This window comes from Primulina eburnea, chromosome 12 (assembly GCF_022965805.1).
Source record: "Primulina eburnea isolate SZY01 chromosome 12, ASM2296580v1, whole genome shotgun sequence".
NCBI classification, from domain to species: Eukaryota; Viridiplantae; Streptophyta; class Magnoliopsida; order Lamiales; family Gesneriaceae; genus Primulina; species Primulina eburnea.
Window position 1 is genome coordinate 35,101,034 of NC_133112.1, and position 20,795 is coordinate 35,121,828.

At 37.8% G+C, this 20,795-nt stretch overlaps 2 protein-coding genes across 2 annotated transcripts; both read left to right on the forward strand.

The window, feature by feature from the left end:
- The first annotated feature begins 9,290 nt into the window (after positions 1–9,290).
- On the forward strand, positions 9,291–13,821 carry LOC140808475 (alpha-soluble NSF attachment protein-like). Its single transcript, XM_073165632.1, has 9 exons — positions 9,291–9,526; positions 9,982–10,031; positions 10,113–10,185; positions 10,619–10,698; positions 10,967–11,118; positions 11,850–12,009; positions 12,093–12,140; positions 12,362–12,442; positions 13,521–13,821. Exons 1-9 carry the CDS (start codon positions 9,382–9,384, stop codon positions 13,599–13,601), a joined length of 870 nt encoding a protein of 289 aa, XP_073021733.1. The 5' UTR covers positions 9,291–9,381; the 3' UTR covers positions 13,602–13,821.
- A 5,360-nt stretch (positions 13,822–19,181) lies between these two features.
- On the forward strand, positions 19,182–19,880 carry LOC140806853 (uncharacterized). The gene has a single exon (XM_073163373.1). It carries the CDS (start codon positions 19,182–19,184, stop codon positions 19,878–19,880), a length of 699 nt encoding a protein of 232 aa, XP_073019474.1.
- The last annotated feature ends 915 nt before the right edge of the window (positions 19,881–20,795 follow it).

Genomic DNA, 20,795 nt, shown 5'->3' on the forward strand with positions numbered 1-20,795 from the left:
ATTTGATATGAATTTTCAAAGTTTCAAAATATATTTGAAACTTATATTATTGAATTTGAATGATATTATTGAATGAAATGAATGTGTTATTGATGTAGATAGAGTATTATATTGATATCTTCAAGCTGCATCAATTGGAAACGAAGAGTTGAGGTATGTTGCGACCGGGTAACATACGACAGGTATCTGTATTATATGATATATGATTGGATTGATTTGATTGGAATTGGATTGGAATACGTGTCTATGTGCCTATTTGATGATTTGATGTGGCATACATGACATTGAGATTTGAGTATCGATGTACAAAATAAATGTTTTGTTAACACACATCATTTTATGCATACATCGATACATGACATGCACGTTGAACTATGATCCTTGGATACCCTGATATGATTTGATTGGATTCCGGGGTTTGTGAACACAATCGCTATGCCGGTATTATATGACCCGTAAAGCATAGACAATTGTGGCCCCATATGATTGGATATGAGATGTGGGATTGACGACGCTTCGTCGACGTTGTCATATGTGTATTCCCATATCGGCCGGTGTGCCAGCTCGAGCATTGATTTGATTTGATAGCGATTCGATTGATTCTGACATGTGCTCAGTGGATGGGCATTTGACCTGATACCTCCACGACATACATGCATTGCATACCATATATCATTGTTTAGATATCTGTGGTATATATGATTGGTTGTTCCATACGGAGCTTTGCTCACCCCCAAAGGGGGCTTTTGTTGTCTTTGTGTGTGGACAATGGCAGGTACTCCAGGATTTCAGGAGGCCAGAGAGGGTACTTCTGGAGGGAGCCAAAGCTTGGGCTGAGGTTTTGTTTATGTCTTGTTCCCAGTATATATGTATATGTATCTATATACCGGGGCATGTCCCGAGGATATGAGTTGTTTGTATATGATTGGTTTTGATTTCGTGTGGGCATGTTTTATGATTTGAGATTAAATACTATTTTTAGTATTATAAATCTAGAAGAGATGTTTTGGGCTCATCGTAAAAGAAATTTTAAACCCGTTTTCCGCTGTGATTACTTAACCCTAATCAGATTGTGTTATAATAACGATTAGGAGCTAAGGGCCCCACAACATAGTGGTATCAGAGCATAGCTGGGAATGCTCTGTTGAGTCTTGTGTACACTTGAATAGGCACAAATGAATTGTGCGTATGTGTTTGACTTATTTGTATTACTTGCTCTTATGTGATTTGATTTGAGTAAGTATCTGATGAGATTGATGATATGAGATGATGAGATTATAAATTGATATGAAATTGTGATATTCATCTTTGATTTGTAGATGGATCACACAAATGAAACTGCGAGTAGCAGTACTGAGAGGATTGTTGGGCAATTTGAAGGATTGTCCATGGATGTTGTGATGGCTCGATTCCAGGATCTGAAACCACCGAAGTTCTTTGGCACTGAGAGTGCTGAAAGAGCTGAGGCCTGGCTAAAGGATATCGAGCACTTGTTTAATATTGTTGAGTATTCCACGGCTCGGAGACTGAAACTTGCTCTCTATCAGTTGAAGGACCGAGCTAAATCTTGGTGGGAAGCCGCTGAGATTGGATTGAAAGAGGCCGGGACTGAAGTCACATGGGATGTCTTCAAGGCCCAGTTTTTGGAGCAGTATTCTCCTCCTTCCTATTATACTGCTCAGGAGAATGAATTCAATAATCTGCAGCAGGGAACGATGACTGTTGCAGAGTATGCTTCGAAATTTTCTACGTTATTGAAGTATGCACCTCACGTGGCTGGGAATGCGAGGGCAAAATATAACAGGTTTGTAAATGGTTTACATCCTGTCTTGTATACATATGTTGTTTCGGGATTGCCTACCAGCTACGCAGAGGCAGTTGAACGAGCCAAGGCAGCCGAGGCTGGACTTAGGCGGGGAGGTCCACAGTATACTCCTCCACCACCGGTGTCAGCTCAGCAGCCTACTTTGCGACCGAGGGGTAAGAAGTTCAAGAAGACTGGATCTGCTTCTTCGTCTTCTTCGAGCTCTAGTGGATCACAGCGAGGGAGTCCTGTGATAGCTCCCTACTGTAGTCTTTGTGGAGGCAAACATACTATCGAGCAGTGTCGAGGTATGTTTGGTACTTGTTATCAATGTGGGCAGGAAGGCCATTTCTCTCGAGTATGTCCGAACAGGGGTACGACTTCTGCTCAACCCCAGCCAGGATTTAGAGGTGGCCCTAGTATGACGAGACCTGCTGTTCCTGTTCCATCTTTTCAGCAGTCGAGTGCCCCACGATATCGAGGACCGGGTGGTCAGAGTGCCCAAGTTCCTCCTCAAGTGAGAGTGTATGCCATGACTGAAGATCAGGCGAGAGAAGCTCCTGGTGGTGTGATTGCAGGTATTTGCATGCTTTGCGATTATCCTGCACGTATTTTATTTGATACAGGAGCATCTCATTCATTCATATCTCATGCATTTGTTGCATCTCACGATATTGAGTGTACTCCGTTGTATGATACTTTGTCGATAGCCACGCCAGCAGGGAAGATTATATTGTCTGAGAAAGTTGTGCATAATTGTGTATTGATATATGAGGATAATGTGATATTTCTGAATCTGATTGTCCTCCCAATGCACGATTTTGATTGTATTGTTGGCATGGATATTTTGACGACGAATCGAGCTACTGTTGATTGTTGTCACGGAGTGGTTCGATTTCGACCGATTGATGGACCCAAGTGGAATTTTTATGGCAAGGGTTCCCAAGCCAAAATTCCATTGGTATCTTCCTTGGAGATGTCTCGATTGTTGAATAGCGGAGATGAGGGTTTCTTATCTACGCTATTGATATTTCGAAGAAGGAGTCTTCTTTATCTGAGATTCCTGTTGCGAAAGAATTTCCGGATGTATTTCCCGATGAGATTCCTGATTTTCCTCCTCATCGAGAAGTTGAATTTGGTATTGATCTTGTGCCGGGGACTGCGCTTATATCTAAAGCTCCCTACCGCATGGCACCATTGGAACTGAAAGAATTGAAAGAAAAATTACAGGATCTTCTCGATAAGGGATATATTCGACCGAGTGTATCACCTTGGGGAGCTCCAGTTTTATTTGTTCGAAAGAAAGAAGGTACGATGCGAATGTGCATCGACTATAGACAGCTGAATCGGGCTACTGTGAAAAACAAGTACCCACTTCCGCGTATTGATGATTTGTTTGATCAGCTTCAAGGTACTTCTGTATACTCGAAGATTGATCTTCGTTCTGGGTATCATCAAGTACGAGTTCCAGACGAAGATGTGCCCAAGACTGCTTTTCGTACGAGGTATGGCCATTATGAATTCCTGGTTATGCCTTTTGGTCTTACGAATGCTCCTGCTATCTTTATGGATTTAATGAATCGTGTCTTCCGTGATTATCTAGACCGATTCGTTATTGTTTTCATTGATGATATTCTTGTGTATTCGAAATCGAAAAAGGAGCATGCTGAACATCTGAGACTGGTACTTCAAACTCTTCGTACTAGTCATTTGTATGCCAAATTGTCCAAATGCGAATTCTGGATGGACAAAGTGGTATTTTTGGGCCACGTCATTTCGAGACATGGCATATCTGTTGATCCTTCGAAGGTCGAAGCTGTATTGAATTGGCCAAGACCTACGAATGTTCCTGAGATCCGTAGCTTCATGGGTTTAGCTGGATATTATCGTCGTTTTATTGAAGGATTTTCGAAGATAGCTAAACCTATTACTCAACTGACACAGAAGAATCAGCGATTCATTTGGTCAGATGAATGTGAAGCTAGTTTTCTTGAATTGAAGACGAGATTGACCACAGCACCTGTGCTTACTATTCCCTCAGGTACCGGAGGATTTGTGGTGTGTACAGATGCGTCTGGTAAAGGTTTGGGCTGTGTTCTGATGCAACATAGCAAAGTGGTTGCTTATGCGTTTCGTCAATTGAAATCCCATGAAACTCGTTATCCTGTTCATGATCTCGAATTGGCCGCCATTGTGTTCGCTTTGAAGATTTGGCGCCATTATTTGTATGGAGAAAAGTTTGTTATTTATTCGGACCATAAGAGTCTGAAATATCTCTTTTCTCAATCTGATTTGAATATGAGGCAACGCAGGTGGATGGATCTCCTGAAAGATTTTGATTGTGAGATTCAATATCACCCTGGATCGGTGAATGTTACTGCGGATGCCCTGAGCCATAAAGTTCATGATTCTGTTCTAGCTTCTGTTAGTGTCGCCAAGGTACATGATGATATATGTACTTCTGGTTGGACTTTTCACTCGAATTGGAATTCTGTCACTGTCTCAGCATTGCAAATTGAGCCGAATTTGATATCGAAAATACGAAAGGCCCAACGAAGCGATGCTCAGATCCAAAAGTCGAAAGAACTGGTATCTGCTGGACATCAGTCTGGATTTCAGATTTCTTCTGATGGTTCTTTACGACTTAATGGTCGGCTGGTAGTTCCTGATGACTCTGATTTGAGATCTGCCCTTCTTCGAGAAGCGCATTGTAGCAAATACAGTGACATTGAGACCTCAATTCTGGTGGAGACGTATGAAGAAGGACATTGCTGAATTTATTTCGAAATGTCTTGTCTGCCAGCAAGTGAAAGCCAAGAGAATGAAACCGGGAGGATTGCTCCATAGTCTTGAAATCCCAAAATGGAATTGGGAGCATATTGCTATGGATTTTGTGACTCATTTACCTCGTTCGCCCAAGGGCTGTGATGCTATTTGGGTGATTATTGATCGGCTTTCGAAATATGCACATTTTATTCCGTATGAACGGACTTATTCTTATAAGAGAATGACCCGTTTATACATTGAGAATGTTGTGAGACTGCACGGGGTGCCAGTCTCGATTGTATCTGATCGTGATCCCAGATTTGCTTCTAAATTCTGGGGTAGTTTTCAGGAAGCGATGGGTACGCGTTTGGCTATGAGTACTGCTTATCATCCTCAAACTGATGGCCAAACCGAGCGTACGATTCAAACGTTAGAGGATATGTTGCGTGCTGTTGTGATGGACTTCAGAATGGGATGGCAAGATGCCTTACCATTAGTTGAATTTTCTTATAATAATAGCTTTCAGACGAGTATCGGTATGGCACCGTTTGAAGCTTTATACGGGAGACGATGTAGATCACCGTTATTCTGGGATGAAATTGGTGAGAAACAATTGACTGGACCTGAAATGATACAGGAAATGAATGATAAGGTTCAGTTGATTCGGCAGCGGATGAAAGCTGCTCAGGATCGTCAAACGAGTTATGCAAATAAGCGAAGACGACCCTTGGAATTCCAGAAAGGTGACAGAGTGTTTTTGAAAATATCTCCCTTTAGAGGCACTGTTTGATTCGGCATGCGAGAGAAGTTATCTCCTCGATATGTTGGTCCATACGAGATTCTCGATCGAGTTGGTGATCTTGCGTATCGATTGGCATTGCCACCAGCTTTATCTGCTATTCATGATGTGTTTCATGTTTCTATGTTGAGGAAATATGAACCTGATCCATCACATGTACTTGCACCTGATGAGGTTGAACTGGATCCTTCTCTTTCCTATGTTGAACAACCTGTTCGCATTATGGATCGAAAGGAGAAGATATTGAGAAATAAATCGATTTCTCTGGTACGAGTGCAATGGACAAGACATGGTGTTGAAAAATCAACGTGGGAGTTGGAAAGCAAGATGCGAGAATCATATCCGCATTTATTTGATACTCATCCATCTGTTCCATTGTATTCGATGTATTCTGATCCTTTTACTGATTTTAGTTTTGATATGTACTATAACTGGTGACATATATATGTTTGCCAATGTTATGTATATAGAGATGTTTGAGATTTCGAGGACGAAATCTTTTAAGAGGGGGAGAAATGTAAGACCCCGAGACTAAAATAGCTTTGATGGCATTTTGGCAAATAAGTTGAAAAATATTCAATTTATTTTGATAGCATTTTCGTAGATAAGTTGAAAAATAATGAATTAATTTTAAGGGCAAAATGGTAAATAGTGACATATCTTTTTCATATGAAGCCCAAATGATTTGAGATTTGGATATGACCTAGAAAACTCAAAGATATGGAATTTCATGTTTTGAGTTTTGGAAAATTGGATCGTTTGACTGGTCCAAAGATGTATACCGGCGATAAAATTTTAAATAGTATATATTATATTATATTATATTATATTATTTTATTAATATAATATAATATAATATTAATAAAAAAAAAAAGAAAATCAAAATTTTGAGGCGGTGGACTCGATTCATTTTAAAAGAAATGAATCTCATTTACCTGATGGCAGTGACCGAGAAAGGCGAGAGAAGGAATAATAGAGTTTTCGATTTTCTTTTCGATCGTGCGACTTATCGGTTTATCCAATCGACGAACCGATTTTAGTTCTGAGATCGTTGACACGAGGTCTTCGTTTTGAGGTATAAATTTTATATTTTTGGTGATGTTTGAAATTCGTCGATTTTTGGAATAAATCCGATAAATTGTTAAATCATACTGGAATTGAAGATTGTTGAATAGTGTATGATTTTAACGAAGAAGAAATGATTACAATGATGTTATTTTAAATTATTCTCAATTTATTATAATTAGAGAATTTTAATCATTTGATTGAGATTGAAGAATTATGTGTCGGTTATATATGTGGTAGAATAATTGACAAGAAACTAAGTTTCGAAGTCGGAATTGAATTATGTTATGATTTGAATTTGATATGAATTTTCAAAGTTTCAAAATATATTTGAAACTTATATTATTGAATTTGAATGTTATTATTGAATGAAATGAATGTGTTATTGATGTAGATAGAGTATTATATTGATATCTTCAAGCTGCATCAATTGGAAACGAAGAGTTGAGGTATGTTGCGACCGGGTAACATACGACAGGTATCTGTATTATATGATATATGATTGGATTGATTTGAATGGAATTGGATTGGAATACGTGTCTATGTGCCTATTTGATGATTTGATGTGGCATACATGACATTGAGATTTGAGTATCGATGTACAAAATAAATGTTTTGTTAACACACATCATTTTATGCATACATCGATACATGACATGCACGTTGAGCTATGATCCTTGGATACCCTGATATGATTTGATTGGATTCCGGGGTTTGTGAACACAATCGCTATGCCGGTATTATATGACCCGTAAAGCATAGACAATTGTGGCCCCATATGATTGGATATGAGATGTGGGATTGACGACGCTTCGACGACGTTGTCATATGTGTATTCCCATATCGGCCGGTGTGCCAGCTCGAGCATTGATTTGATTTGATAGCGATTCGATTGATTCTGACATGTGCTCAGTGGATGTGCATTTGACCTGATACCTCCACGACATACATGCATTGCATACCATATATCATTGTTTAGATATCTGTGGTATATATGATTGGTTGTTCCAACGGAGCTTTGCTCACTCCCAAAGGGGGCTGTTGTTGTCTTTGTGTGTGGACAATGGCAGGTACTCCAGGATTTCAGGAGGCCAGAGAGGGTACTTCTGGAGGGAGCCAAAGCTTGGGCTGAGGTTTTGTTTATGTCTTGTTCCCAGTATATATGTATATATATCTATATACCGGGGCATGTCCCGAGGATATGAGTTGTTTGTATATGATTGGTTTTGATTTCGTGTGGACATGTTTTATGATTTGAGATTAAATACTATTTTTAGTATTATAAATCTAGAAGAGATGTTTTGGGCTCATCGTAAAAGAAATTTTAAACCCGTTTTCTGCTGTGATTACTTAACCCTAATCAGATTGTGTTATAATAACGATTAGGAGCTAAGGGCCCCACAAGATATCACATGACGGATCCGATAATCGTTCCATGATAGTGGCTATCAAAAGATTGTAGCTAGGAGGGTGTTCAACAAGTTAATTATCCATCTCCTCTTTACTCGGTTCGATATCAAGGTGGCTCATGCGTTTTTCTTTTCTCTAAATATGGGTTATCGATCAACAATTTTTCCAGATTCCAGTGATCGAGCGTTCGATATTTAGCTAGTTTTCTCCGTCGCCACTCAAACTGTGCATGTTGCTAGGCAATCTGGACATTAATTAATATTCAAGTTTCATCCATTTTGATACATATGTTTGCCTATCAGGGAACTGGCTACTGAAATTAATAATCTTTTTTTCTTTTTTTTTTTATATGAACACATATCATAGATGGTAAATAAAGAAAATACAAAATACGCTGGGTATACCCAGAGATCACATAATCAGTGTTCGAAAACTATAATCGAAGAAAATGGTTATTTCAAAAAATAGAAACATCCCAAGAATGAAATTAATAATCTTCTTGACATATGAATGAATGAATAATTACTTGTACCTACAAATTCTTGAATAACAGAAACAGTTTTCAAATTTTGCATTCCTTTTTTTTCGAGTAAAAAAAAATCACAATTTATAATTCTTTTTTTATTCTTGATATTATAAGTTAGTCTAAAATTAATTAAACAATCTCAATATTATTAATTGATAGGAATTATGATTTTAAAAATCACAACAAGCCTTACCAATTGATATATATATAAGTGCAATATCTCGTGTTCATATGTCGTTACAAATAAAATTTTGTGCGGTTATACTAGAAGAAAGTAAAATTATATATAATCTGAAAGACAAATTACGAAAGTATTTAAAATGCATTTACAAAAATTTTATTTATTTTTAGTTACAAGTGAGGGGTCACCCGCTCTTCTCAAATAGTTTATTATTATATTGTTTTTTTCAATGATTTCATCTAGAGTAGATCTTTTGTGAGACAGTCTCACGAATCTTTATCTATGAAACGGGTTAACTCTACTGATATTCACAATAAAAAGTAATAATCTTAGCATAAAAAATAATATTTTTTCATAAATGAGCCAAATAAGATATCTTTCTCACAAAATACGATATGTGAGACTGTCTCACACAAATCTGCTGGAGGGGTTTGAATAGTTGTGTATCTTCGTTGGTATTTTAGTGCTTCCGAAGTCAAATAAACAAATGTCATGTTTTGTTCTATGTAGATATGGTTGATCTTGACTTCTCACCCTCTATTCAAGAGGTTAATACAACAAATTTTTTTTTTAGTTTTGACGATAATTCTATATTGACACTAGAAATTTCTAAAATTTATATGTCCATTATTTTTTAAGTACAAATAAATAATAACAAAGATACTAAAAATATAATTATCCCAAATTTATTTTTATATTATTTTAAAAAGAAAAAAAAATCAAATGAACTTGATTAGCTATGGGCAGCCCAATTTTCTCTCATTTCCACCCCAATTTTCATTCAAAACCTAAAGCATCGTTTGCGTGAGGGACACAAAAGGGTGAAGACTATGGGGGATCAAATTGCTAGAGCCGAGGAATTTGAGAAGAAAGCCGAGAAGAAGCTCGGCGGCTGGGGCATTTTCAGCTCGAAACACGAAGACGCCGCGGATTTATTCGATAAAGCCGCTAATGCCTACAAGCTCGGGAAATCATGTAAAATTTTTAGAAATTTATGATGCTAATTCATTTTTCCTGTATTTTCCGATCGGCCGATTGTGCTTGTTTCATCGGGCCCGATCTTATTTTGTCCTATTTCTGCTTTTAATTGATTGTGACATCGGGAATGTTGATAAAATATTGACCGTCTCTTGGTTATGAACTTGATTTGCTTCTAACTTTTAGGATTTTCCTGTTTTGTCTGTTTTTATTCTAGTTGATTTCTAAATTGGTGACGGATGAATACCCGATTGTTTCATTTAGTTTTTTTGGGTAATGAGCATCATTAGGTGGAGTTGAATTTATTAACTTCAGGTATCGAATAAATTTAGGAGAACTCTTCTTGTGAAGATAAGAAATGTACGAGTACCGGCTTCTCTTCAAAATATTTCCATTAACTTTAGTTTTGGGTGGTCCGTGTTGCTAATGTTGGAACATGTTTTTTTAATCAGGGGATCAGGCTGGTGCAGTGTATGTAAAGTTGGCTAATTGCTACTTGAAGGTAAGCTTTGTGTGTGGCTGGCAGGCCCGCTTTGACTACATCAAAGTTAAAATCTCATACTTGTGTTTGTTATGCTTGTAGTTGGATAGCAAGCATGAGGCTGCTAATGCATATGCTGATGCCGCTCATTGCTACAAAAAGACTAATATAAAAGGTTTGCTTATTTTTCCTTTAATGTTGGCAGATTTAGTCGCCGACATGTGAATTTGTTTTGTGCTTTGTAGTTATTTATATATTGGCATAGAAATGTCTTTTCTGAAGTTTTGAAAGTTTGGATACTCGTTATGATAAATTTAGGTTTTGGTGTAAAGAAACAAACCTAAAGCCATTGCTGCAGATATGCACCTTTACTTGTTAGTTTCTTTCTGGTTTGTTTTCCTCCACTTCTTGGTGCCATTTTATTTTCGATACGAAGGACCTGTTATACATTTGTTAATGGAGAATAATTGACTTACATTTGTGAACCTGGTCTTTTATGTTCATAAATTGCTCTGTTGTTGACCCTGCTTCTTTGTTCTCGTTAATTTCTCTCGATGTCATAAGAATCATTTATATTCTGTCTCTAATTCATCTCGGACACTTTTTAGATTCGATATCATGCCTGCAGCAATCTGTTAATTTATTTCTGGATATTGGGAGGCTTAACATGTCGGCCAGATATTACAAGGTAAACATACTGTACCAGCAATCTAGTGATATCCAAAGTTGTTTCTTTTATTACATTTTTTTGTGATAATGGACATAAATTCCTCTCTCATCATCAAGTTCTGTTCTTTATCGTTAGAAAATGATTTTTCTGCTTCGCGCAACATATCTCAACAATCGCATTGACTGTTATGAAATATCAACTGTCACAATATCACATTTATCAAATCTGGTCAAACTAAGATCAAAGTGATCTAAAAACTTGGATTGATACTTCTTTATTTCTCCAGGAAATAGCCGAGTTGTATGAGCAAGAAGAGAACTTGGAACAAGCTATTGTTTACTATGAGAAAGCCGCTGATCTCTTCCAAAGTGAAGAGGTGTCCACAGCTGCAAATCAGTGCAGGCAAAAAACTGCGGAATTTTCTGCGCGACTGGAACAGTTGAGTTTGCTTGCAATCTCTGTATAGTCTCATGTTACTCGAATGGGAGTTCTTTCATACATATATATTAGGACCACTGGCTTCAGTTCTCCTTTTCTCTTCTTATTTGGGCTTCATAAAAATTCACTATTTTGGGTCTTTGATAATTCTGTACATTTTCCTTTTTGATTGAATGTGTGTACCTGCTGATTCAGATTGTCAATTATATTTATCTTTGTGTCTAATATTAATGTAACTTTAATGGATATCCATCCTTGGCTTCTATCAAAATAAGGAGTTAACCAAATTTTGCATTTCCGCAATTGACACTCTTCTTATTTAACAGACCCATTTTACTATTTCTCAATCTCATCGTTGTCTTCTCCATATTCTCATCATAATGACATCGCTAATATTTTTTTTCTGTAAAACTTACTGGTGCTAATGCAAGTTGTTTCGATCGAGGCATAATTTAATACAGCTCTGTTTGGTACTCTATCGATAATCATTATTACATGGAGATGGACAAAATATGTTGCTATTTTCATCCTTAATCGGTGCATCTCTGGTTGCGTGTCTGCTGGTTTCCACTCCATTTAATGAACCTTGTTTTGCGTAAATTATTGGCGACTGTTGGACATGCAAGATGAAAGGGAACCCCACCCCAGGCACCGTTTGATCATGCTCTTTCAGTCTGAAAGTTTGTTCAGGTGGAAGTAGACAAAATGATAATTGGTAACATTTTTCTCAGATATCAAAAGGCTATTGAGATTTATGAAGACATAGGACGGCAATCATTGAATAATAATTTGTTGAAGTATGGAGTTAAAGGGCACCTTCTTAATGCTGGCATTTGCCAGCTCTGCAAGGGTGATGTTGTTGCAATCAACAATGCATTAGAGCGATACCAGGTATATTCATTTCAACGTACACAAACCAACTCTCTGTTATATAATATGTGCTGATGATGTTAATCTGTTTTCTTTATTTTTAGGATTTGGATCCAACATTTTCTGGAACACGCGAGTACAGATTGCTGGCAGTATGTCATTTTATTTTATACTCTTCTTCTCCATATCTTGATGGCTATATCCAATCCTTCTGTTAAATGGATTTTTCTCGTGTTAAAAAACTTTGGAAATCATTATGTTTCTTCTGTTTTTGTTATTGCTACTAGCATGTAATTTATGCTTTGTTTTTCAGCATCTATCTGTTTTTTTAATGAGAAGTTCATGTAATTATGAGTGCTATACGTGATCACAGGATTTAGCGGCTGCGCTTGATGAAGAAGATGCTGAGAAGTTCACTGGTGCTATTAAGGAATTTGACAGCATGACTCGTTTGGTGAGTGAATTGTCTGTTGGTTATTTTTTAAACTTGATTTGGAGTCTTATATAGTGAATTGAACTTCTGCAACAAGCCTACCTTTGTCGATAATCTGATTCAAATTATTTCTCCATGAGGCATGACTTTATATTTTAACGCATTGTTTGTAAATCAGTCATTTTTTAAACTTCGAGCCAGTTGTGTACATTGAATTAGATTTTATTTTTTATCCTCCCTTACATTATGTTTAATTTTAACAGACTATGCATTAGGTTTCATGTGTCAATATGTGATATTATTTTAGTAAGAATGTGTAAGTTGTTTGTTAAACAAGAAATTAACCTTTGGTTTTATTTGATAGTCGTCTGGCCTTTAGATGCCACTGTGTTTTGTGATGAAGGTAGGCAAAAAAGGTAAGAAAGAAAAAAAATTTAGATGCCACTTGCATAAAAATTTCGAGCTCATGGATTTGGTCTCGGGATAGTTTCATGCTTTAAGAAATTGAGAAGATATTTCTGGTAAAAATATCCAGGATGTAAATGTGCATATTGATCTGGTATTTTTGATAACCAATATTTTGAAATAAGCATTCAATCTCAACTTAATGTCATGTAAAGGAAATACATTTCAGGAATTGAAACTTGTGCTCTCGAAAAAAAAAGCTCCAGAACATTTGTTTGAAAAGCTTGTATTCTGTGGGATGTGGGCTGAACCATAATTTTTTTTATGGAATACGAGGAAATGATAAATATTATCACTAAAAATATTACTCAGCTTCAATTGTAATGTTGGATGTTCAGGTCGGTGACGTTCTTTCCTTCATTTATCACTTTGTTGAAGAACCTAAAGTATGAATTCTTAAGCATTGAAATGCACACCAAAAATCCGTTTCACGTAGTATGATCATGGTGAAGTCACTGGTCAATCTCTATCACTTTGTCTCTTTAGACTTGTCTACCACTCGGCTTGATATTTTATTACATTGTTTGTAAACCAATCATTTTTCAAATTTATGGATCTGTATTACATGTCAACTTTTATCATCCAATGGAGAATTTACTTAAAACGACAGCTTTGACATACTTTGTTCATACAGGATGCATGGAAAACAACGCTTCTCCTCCGAGTGAAGGAAGCATTGAAGGCCAAAGAGCTAGAGGAAGATGACCTTACCTAAAGGGTCTGAATTCGCTCGGACGGCTTCTTCTTTCGACATTGTTTTCTTTGCTGTGTATTATTATGCCTTCATTACTCTTGATTTGCTTCTAGTATTGTACGACTTGATGACTTGCGCAGAACGCTCTTGATTGTCTCCTAGACTTGTGTGATTTGACACTATATATGGTGGTTTGTGAGACTTCACATTGTTTCAATTTATGTTCTATTGTTTAGATGAATTTCTACTTTCTTTAAAAAAATAACGAAATTTTCTCATTGCTCAATCGTGATTTTCTGTATAAATGAGAGATCTATTTATAGAATTTTTTTGAAAATAATCCATAAATAAATATATCATTACACATATCATCACACATTAATTTTAAATATTTACAATTCTTATTTTCAACGTTCAACTTTCTTATTTTCAACATTAAAATATTATAACTCATTTTTTTCAGCAGTGATATATTTATCAAGGTTCTAAAAAAGCGCGACGAATACCGAAACATACCGTCAAGCTTTAAGCTATATAAGCTCAAGTTTATTTTGGGCGAGATTTCACATGAAAAAACACTGATAATGAAATCTATTCCCTGTACATATGTCATGGTTCCTTACTTGGACAGGATATAAAAAGCACACACAAAAGGTTTGGGTAGGTTTTGTTTGGGTGCTTTAGGGATTTGAGTAGGTCTCATGTGAGACCGTCTCACGGATCATAATCTGTGAGACGGGTCAACCCTACCCATATTCACAATAAAAAGTAATACTTTTAGCATAAAAAATAATACTTTTGTATGGGTGACCCAAATAAGAGATCCGTCTCACAGGTACGACCCGTGAGACCGTCTTTTTTGTTTAAAAATTTTATATTTTCAAAATTTATTTATTTGAAATTTATTAAAAAATTAAAATTAACTAAAATTTTTGCATCAGTTTCTTGCTCTTTTTTTCGCATTTAATGTGGTCGAACCAAGGTTGACTGCTTTTTCACGCTTTTGCTCATATCAAATGTTTTTTTTCGTGTTTCGCTCTTACTCGTGTTTTTTTTACACTTTTCAAAACATTGATATTTATATATTTGAAAAATATTCATTTATGTATACATGAAAAAAAATATCACTTAGAAAACGACGCATCACATATTATTAATGGAGATACCTAGGGTTCTTCGACTCTTAGGGCTGGGAACCTGCGCTGTGCGGGATTGATCCGTTCATTCAACCATCCTTGAATTGAACGTTGGGTTATCACCTAGGTTATGGATCCGGATGAGATTTCTAGACTGGTTACAGAGTTGAAACTCTCTGCTCCAAAGGAAAGTGACACCATCTTCTTAGATGATTCAGAAATGCGAGTTGGACAGGAACGCTTGGCCAATTGTTTGGTAGCAAAGATTCTATCACCAAAAGCTATTAACAGAGAAGCGTTTCGTCAGCAAATGCCACGCATTCTCCAAGCGACGAGGAAGGTACATATTGAGGCAATGGGAGACAACACATTTGTTTGTGATTTTGTATCCCAGAGAGACAGGAACAGGGCGCTGACAGATGGGCCATGGAATTTCTTTAAAAGCCTGGTGATTTTCAAGGCACCAATGGGTTGGCAAAATCCTACTGATATGGTTTTTGATGAAATAGAGATTTGGGTGCAATGCCATAATCTTCCACTAGCCTTTATGCAAGAAGAATTGTTGACCAAAGTCGGGCGACACATTGGCAGAGTGGAGGAAGTGGATTCGGGGGAAAATGGCGTCTTCTTGGGACGTTATGCGCGACTTCGGGTAAGAATTAACATTACGAAGCCTTTGATGAAATTCATTCGGATTAAAGCTCAGGGAGAAGAGGAAGACATTATTGTTCTACTGGTTTATGAGCGATTGCCAGATTTCTGCTACGCCTGTGGGCGACTTGGGCATACAATCCGAGACTGCGATGACAAGGAGGCTGATAGAACCACACTTGCTTTTGGGATCTGGCTGCGTGCATCCACTCATATTGGTGGTTCCAGGAAAAGCTCTTCTGGTGCTGAGAAACCATCCTATACACCTCCGGATAGTCCATCAAATGCTGATACCGAAAACCATGAGCAAAATGATAAGGACATTATGGAATCAGAAAGTCAGGCACTTGTTGTATTGGCAAAACAGTCTACGAGTAATATGGACCAAACCCAATTGATGGTCCATGAGCCTGCCCCAATCCTTGGAAAACCACATGGTAAGAACACAATATTACCAAGCCTAGCAGCAGGTGGGGCAAAGCACTGGAAACGCAGGGCACGAGAAGTAGGTAAGGATCGGATTATGGACAAGACACAGACTCCTCCTTCAATGACTAAAAGACATATTGATATCTCTGAGGAGGACAGTGTATCACATGAACACACAAGTCCAATGCAAAAAAAGGTAAAGTTGGGATGGATTGAACCTAGTGTTAAGGATAAATTGGCGGCGGTTGCTCAGCAACCCCGCCGATCATTATGAATGTTATAATTTGGAATGTTCGAGGGCTTGGGAACCCCCGAGCATTCCGGGAATTGCGGCGACTTGTAGCCGATAAGAGCCCAACTCTCTTATTTTTGAGTGAGACAAAAACAAGAGAGGCACGATGCAAGAAATGGTCGACTCCATTGGGTTTTAAAGGTTGTTTTGCGGTGGACTGTCATGGAAAAAGCGGAGGTCTTGCTCTACTCTGGAAGGACCCCATTGATGTCTCCATTAAGTCCTTTTCTATTGGACATATAGATTGTGTTATAACCGCTGATGATAGAAATTGGAGATTTACAGGTTTCTATGGGCAGCCTGATGCTGCCCTCCGACATTTTTCCTGGGACCTCCTTTTGCATCTCAAAGGTTTGCATGAATTTCTTGATTTACCATGGTTAGTAGGTGGTGACTTCAACGAGATTTGCTTTGACAGTGAAAAGTTGGGAGGTTTGAGAAGAGCCTCTCACAGAATGCAAGCATTTCGGGATACTCTTGAACTTTGTGATCTCCAAAACCTGCACTGCCATGGGGATTTATTTACTTGGGTGAATAGACGATCACTGGACAACATTATTTTTGAGCGGCTTGATAGATACGTGGGAAATCTTAGCTGGAGATTACTTTATCCGGCCGCACAAGTTTTATCACTTAACTTCTATCATTCGGATCACCGCCCCCTTTGCCTACATCTGAATGGGATCCATTCTCAGTCTCTGGAATCGGTTTGGAAGAAGCGGGTTACTTTTCGATTTGAGAAATATTGGCTTTGTGAGGAAGATTGTGGTGAGGTAGTTGAAGCCGGCTGGGGAGCAGATACAGGATCAGGAACATTACAGGGCCACATTTTGAGTTGCCAGAATGCGCTTCGAAACTGGGCTAATGACCGATTTAAGTGCATCCCCAAGCTGCTTCTGGACAAGCGATCGAAATTACATACCCTTCGACAAAGCTGGAATTGGAGGTCATCCATTGCACAGATTCAGGAACTTGAAACTGAAGTCGAAAAACTTGCTACCCAAGATGAGATGTACTGGAAGCAACGTATTAGAGCATTATGGCTTAAGGATGGTGATAGGAATTCTCGTTATTTCCACATCTCTGCATCGAGGCGCCGGGCACAGAATACCATCAATGGATTGGTTTCTTCTCATGGAGATTGGTGTTCAGATAGTAAAGGAATGGCAGATATTGTACTCGATTATTTCAGCAACCTATTCACATCTAGTTCACCTACTGCTGCGGAAATGAATCCTGTCTTAAACACCTTATCTCCGGTCGTGGATGAACTTATGAACTCAGCCCTTTGTGCTCCATTTACGGCCTTGGAGGTCCGAAAAGCTCTATTCGATATGCACCAAGACAAAGCACCAGGTATTGATGGTATGTCTCCTCTATTTTACAAAAAATTTTGGAATATTGTAGGTGATGATGTTACAGGTGCAGTACTCCATATTCTTAATGACGGGGCTCCTGTTGATCAGTTGAATGATACTATAGTAACTTTGATACCAAAAACATCTAATCCGGTGCTTATGAAAGAATTCAGACCAATAAGCCTTTGTAACGTCTGTTACAAGATCGTGTCTCGTGCCCTTACTAATCGTCTTAGACCTGTTATGGCAAAACTGATTGACGAATTTCAGAGTGCTTTTGTACCGGGCAGGATGATCTCAGATAATATCATCGTGGGGTATGAAGTTATTCATTGGATGCGTACAAGAAAATCAGGTCGGGTTGGTTATGCAGCGCTTAAACTTGATATGAGCAAGGCGTACGATCGAGTGGAATGGGATTTCTTACAGGCGTTGATGACTAGATTGGGTTTTGCTACGGAGTGGATTGATAAGATAATGAGGTGTGTGCGGACAGTGAGATATTTCTTCCGGATTAATCAAGAAGTTGTTGGACCTATCACTCCTACCCGTGGACTTCGGCAGGGTGACCCTCTATCACCTTACCTGTTCGTTTTATGCGCTCATGGACTATCTAGACTCTTCACCTCTTACGAGTCTAGGGGGCTGATTCGAGGAGTTAGGATTGATCCAACTTGTCCGGTAGTTTCTCATCTCTTTTTTGCAGATGACAGCCTTATTTTCTTCAGAGCCACAATGGAGGATGGGGCTCGGGTTAAGGAATGTTTATACCTCCATGAACGAGCTTCGGGCCAGATGATCAACTATGAAAATTCGGCTCTCTCTTTTAGCCCCAATACCCATCCGATGGTAATGGAGACAATTAAATCTTGCCTCACGATTCCTATTGTTCAGAGGCATGAGATCTACTTGGGCCTACCCACTGTATCTCTGCATAGCAAGCGTTTACAGTTCCAGTATCTTGTGGAAAGAGTTGTTCGGAGGATTCAGGGATGGGGACATAAATATTTCTCTAGCGGGGGCAAAGATACTTTGATTAAATCTATTATACAGGCTATACCAACATATGCAATGAGTTGCTTCCGAATTCCTAAGGCTATTTGTTCTGATATTGAGAGGGAATGTGCCAACTTCTGGTGGGGAATGGATAGTGGGAAGAGAAAAATACACTGGAAGTCGTGGGACTCTCTATGCAGGCCTAAAGTACAGGGAGGTATGGGTTTCAGGAGAATGGAGGATTTTAACCGGGCGCTTCTTGCGAAGCAAGTTTGGAGATTGATTAGATTCCCAGATTCCTTAGCCTCTCGTCTACTTAAAGGGAGGTACTTTAAACATGGTGATGTGATGGAGGCGGGTTTGGGTAGTAACCCATCTTATATTTGGAGATCAATTATATGGAGTAAAGGGCTTCTTGAGAGGGGGCTGTTTTGGAGGGTTGGTGATGGTAAGTCAATAAAAACTTTTGATGACAAATGGATACCAGGTGTGGGCTCGAATTTAGGGGTGATGGAGGGGATAAATCGTAATGACTCCACTGTGGACACCTTGATTAAGGACGGATCTTGGGATGTGGATCTAGTCTCTAATAACTTTAATCCATTCCTTCAATACACAAGACACAACATGCCACTCTTTATTTTTTTGCTACACATCTAAGGCAATTTGGAAAAAGTCTGATCTCTATCATGTCATCCGTTTGGGAAAAAGGAGCAGCACTATTAATTTTTGTCTGTTGATGAGGGAGAAACTATCAAAGCCTGAGTTTGAAAAGTTTGCTATTCAAACTTGGGCAATCTGGAAAGAAAGACAAAATCTGATCCATGATGATAGCAGACCCAGGATGGCAGGGGACGTCTCTTGGAGCTTATCCCTTCTTACAGAATTTCAGAAAGCTAAGGCTATTGATCAACATTCGGTTTCTGGTCATAGTACAAGGGATGACAGGAGATGGATGGCACCAGATGCAGGTACCTTTAAACTCAATGTTGATGCTTGTGTTAATGATATTTCCAGTCAATATAGCATAGCGGGTGTCCTTCGAGATTGTCAAGGGAGATTGTTGCTAGCATTTGGCAAGCAGATTTCTCAACCTCTGTCTGTTGCCCATGGTGAGTTACTGGCTATTCGTGAAGGAGTTAAATTGGTCTATGAGATGAATTTTCGAGATTTTCTGGTCGTTTCTGATTCTGTGCTGGCAGTGCAAGCAGTCAATGCCGTACAAGATGATCTGGGTTATGTTGGAGCATGTGCGTCTGATATCAAAATTCTGGTTCAAGCTCCGTTTATCTCTGGAATAATTTATGAGCCTAGATTGTCTAATATAGTTGCTCATAATTTGGCTAAGTTTTCTCTGTCATCTCCTTCATCCTTTGTTTGGTTGAATGGCGATTTTCCTCATTGGTTGGTCGAGTTTGTAATGAACGATTTATCTTAATATAATTACAAGCTTACCTTTCAAAAAAAAAAAAAAATCACTTATTTCAATTAAAATTAACATAAAAATATATATACGCCAGATAACCAAATTAAAATTAGACTATCAAGAACAGACTTGATACTATGAAAAATCGCGCGAATAAATATTTTTGACATATTTTGGTTTCATTCAATTTCGTGATATCATATCGAGATAAATAAAATTTGTGGGGATATCTTTAGTTGGAAAACGTTAAAATAAGATCTTATTTTAATAAATGAGTTGATCCATTTTTTAGTGACCACAAAATTTTTAATAAACTAACTTTTCTTATTGGCAAAAACTTGTGTGAGACGGTCTCACGGGTCATATTTGTGAGACGGATCTCTTATTTGGGTCATCCATGAAAAAGTATTACTTTTTATGCTAAGAGTATTACTTTTTATTGTGAATATGGGTAGGGTTGATCCGTCTCACAGATTAAGATCCGTGAGACGGTCTCACATGAGACCCACTCTTTCTTATTTTGGATTTCATCCACTAATTTTTCAAAGTTTGATTTAATGTATTACCTTTGATTTTTATTTTATTTTTGTTTCACCATAATATTAGTGACATCAGAAAATACTGGTATGATGTCAGAAAATATCGACATAACGTCGAAAAATATTGAAGTGTCACCGGAAATGTCTAACTTGTCTAATTTTACGTTAACAATTGGATCAAGATAACCAAAAAATAAAATTTGATGTATTAAAACCAAAATTTTAAAACTTAATAAACCAAAACTCGAAATCAGAGTTAATTGGACCATTTTTTTTCCCAATAGCTTATAAGTTGTCAAAAAGTTTTTTTATATATATAACATCTTTCATTATTTACAGCATCCTCTAAAATATAAAAAATCCGCTATGAATTTTAGCTTTGGAGAGA